The 2,699-nt window shown below is 41.7% G+C and overlaps 1 protein-coding gene across 1 annotated transcript in view; it reads right to left on the bottom strand.

The window, feature by feature from the left end:
- SERF1A (small EDRK-rich factor 1A) overlaps positions 1-2,699 on the bottom strand; it is a 6,802-nt gene continuing 4,103 nt past the window's right edge. Inside the window, exon 3 of the mRNA XM_037738159.1 lies at positions 1-129. Coding sequence (XP_037594087.1) covers positions 57-129 — 73 coding nt within the window. The 3' untranslated portion in view covers positions 1-56. The remainder of the gene's footprint in view (positions 130-2,699) is intronic.

Raw genomic sequence — 2,699 nt, forward strand, 5'->3', positions numbered from 1 at the left:
AGCTTATGATACACCCAGTTGGCAGTAGCACCCCCGGTTTTCCAAATAGCCAGTCATCATTTTTCTCTTGTCTGCATAGACTTCTTCTCATTAGCTGCCTTCTGCTTTTGTTGCATGATCTCAGAGTCCCTACAATGGGGGAAAAGGCTATAAGTTGTTACAGCAAGACCAATTTTATATTCTCACTTGTTTTCTACACATAGCCCATTCAGTATATTAGAAGACAATTTAAAAGATTATATAAACATTCTTGTCTTTCCATTTTCATGGCCAGAGACAAAATGGAAAGACAAAGACTAGAAAGGCTTTGAAGTCAGATCTTATTCTGAATACCATCTCTGTTATCATGATCTTGGACAAATAACCTCAAAGCCCTTTCAAAATCTGAGCAATATGTATCAAGGTTGTTCTCAGGAATAGCTACAAATATATAAAAGTGTCTGACATTAGGCAGCTACATGTAGGAATAAAGCAATTACTCTTGGTTGTTAACAAGTGAATTCATTTAAGAAGAGGCAAATTTAAGAAGTCTCCTAGATATCCTAACTGGTATCTATGACTAGGACATAGCTATTATGAAGCAATTCAGTTTCTTACAAGCAAAAAAGCCCACAAACTAGTCACTAAAACTGGATTACATTAAAGAAAGGCTGGGAGCTCAGAGTACTTTCTTAACCCTTTTCATCTCTGGTCAAACTGGCATGTGCCATATGAACTGTGAACTATGACCACACTACCTGGGTTAGGTGATCCATGAGTCCATGAAACCATTCTTAAAACAGACTAAACGGCTATGTATTCGACACCTACTGTCTGCCAAACACTTCCAGCTCTGGTTAAAATCCCATAACTCTGAGTTATTAACCACGTCTCAATTTTTTTTATTTTTAATTTTTTTTGAAACAGAGTCTTGCTCTGTTGCCCAGGCTGGAGTGCAGTGACACGATCTTGGCTCACTGCAACCTCTACCTCCCAGGTTCAAGCGATTCTCCTGCGTCAGCCTCCCTAATAGCTGGGATTACAGGCGTATGCCACCATGCCCAGCTAACTGTTGTATTTTTAGTAGAGATGGGGTTTCACCACGTTGGTCAGGCTGGTTTCGAACTCCTGGCCTCAAACTGATCTGCTTGCCTTGGCCTCCCAAAGTGCTGGAATTACAAGCATGAGCCACCGAGCCTGGCCGGTTTTAACTTTTTGAGGAACTGCTAAACTGTTTTCCACAGTCCATGACAGTAAGACATTTCTGTAAAGCCAATAGCAAAAGCAAAGGAATAGAAGAAAGGCAAAATAGCACAGCTATAGGTGTTCTGCCTACCTCTTATCTTTATCTCTTTACTTTCCTAATAAGCTTGCTTTCACTTAAAAAAAAAAACAAACCAACAAAAAAAAAAAACATACACAGCTACAAAGAAACGAAGTATGGTGGAAAAAGAATCATGACAGTTACTTTTCTATTGGAAACCAAGCTCTGCTGTGCTTGCTGTATGACCTTAGTAACGTTACTGAAGTTCAGGGCCTCAGTTTCCTATTCTACACATTAGTGCTAATACCATTTTTTGGGGCTATGATGAATAAAAAATAATGCATATAGAGCATCTGGCACAGAGCTTTATAAGGACAGCATACTTGGTAAACAATGGCAATTTCTGAACCAAGTTAGACTAGATTCTCCAGTAAAAATATTATTGCAGGGTCACTGATCCATACCATGTTCATTTTTACTCTACTGTGAGTAAACAGAAATTGAAGGCAAAGCTTATCACTTTAATAATAAATGTCAGGGCCAGGCACGGTGGCTCACACCTGTAATTCCAGCACTTTTGGAGACTGACGCAATCACTTGACCCCAGGAGTTTAAGAGCCACCTGAACAACACGATGAAACCCCATTTCTACAAAAAATACAAAAACTATCTGTGCTTGGTGGTGTGTCCCTGCAGTCCCAGCTACTCAGAAGGCTGAGGTGGGAGGATCACTTTAGCCTGGAAGGCAGAGGTTGCAGTGAGCTGAGACTGTGGCACTGCACTCCAGTCTGAGACACAGAGTGAGACTCCATCTCTGAAAAAAAAAAAAGGGCTGGGTGTGACTTGCGAGGCTGTGGTGGGTAGATCACAAGATCAAGAGATCAAGACTATCCTGGCCAATGTGGTGAAAACCCGTTTCTACTAAAAATACAAAAATATTAGCTGGGCATGGTGGCATGTGTCTGTATTCCCAGCTACTTGGGAGACTGAGGCAGGAGAATCACTTGAACCTGGGAGGTGGAGGTTGCAGTGAGCTGAGATCATGCCACTGCACTCCAGCCTAGGTGACAGAGTGAGACTTCACATCAAAAAAAAGAAAAAGTGTCAGGAGCTTTGCCTTAAATTAAGGTCTTTAATCTCATTAATCAATGATTCTTAACAGTGGCTGCACATCAGAATCAGCTGGGAGCTGTTTCAAGTTCAGTTTAAGGAATAAGAGGGCCGGCATGGTGGCTCATGTGTATAATCCCAGCACTTTAGGAGGCCAAGGTGAGTGGATTACTTGAGATCAGTAGCTTGAGACCAGCTTGTCCAACATGGTGAAACCCTGTCTCTAGTAAAAATACAAAAATTAGCTGGGCGTGATGTCAGGCACCTGTAATCCCAGCTACCTGGGATGCTGAGGCAGGAGAATCTCTTGAATCTGGAAAGCGGAGGTTGCAATGAGCTGAGATCA

This window comes from Cebus imitator, unplaced genomic scaffold (genome assembly GCF_001604975.1).
Source record: "Cebus imitator isolate Cc_AM_T3 unplaced genomic scaffold, Cebus_imitator-1.0 Scaffold50, whole genome shotgun sequence".
Lineage (NCBI taxonomy): Eukaryota > Metazoa > Chordata > Mammalia > Primates > Cebidae > Cebus > Cebus imitator.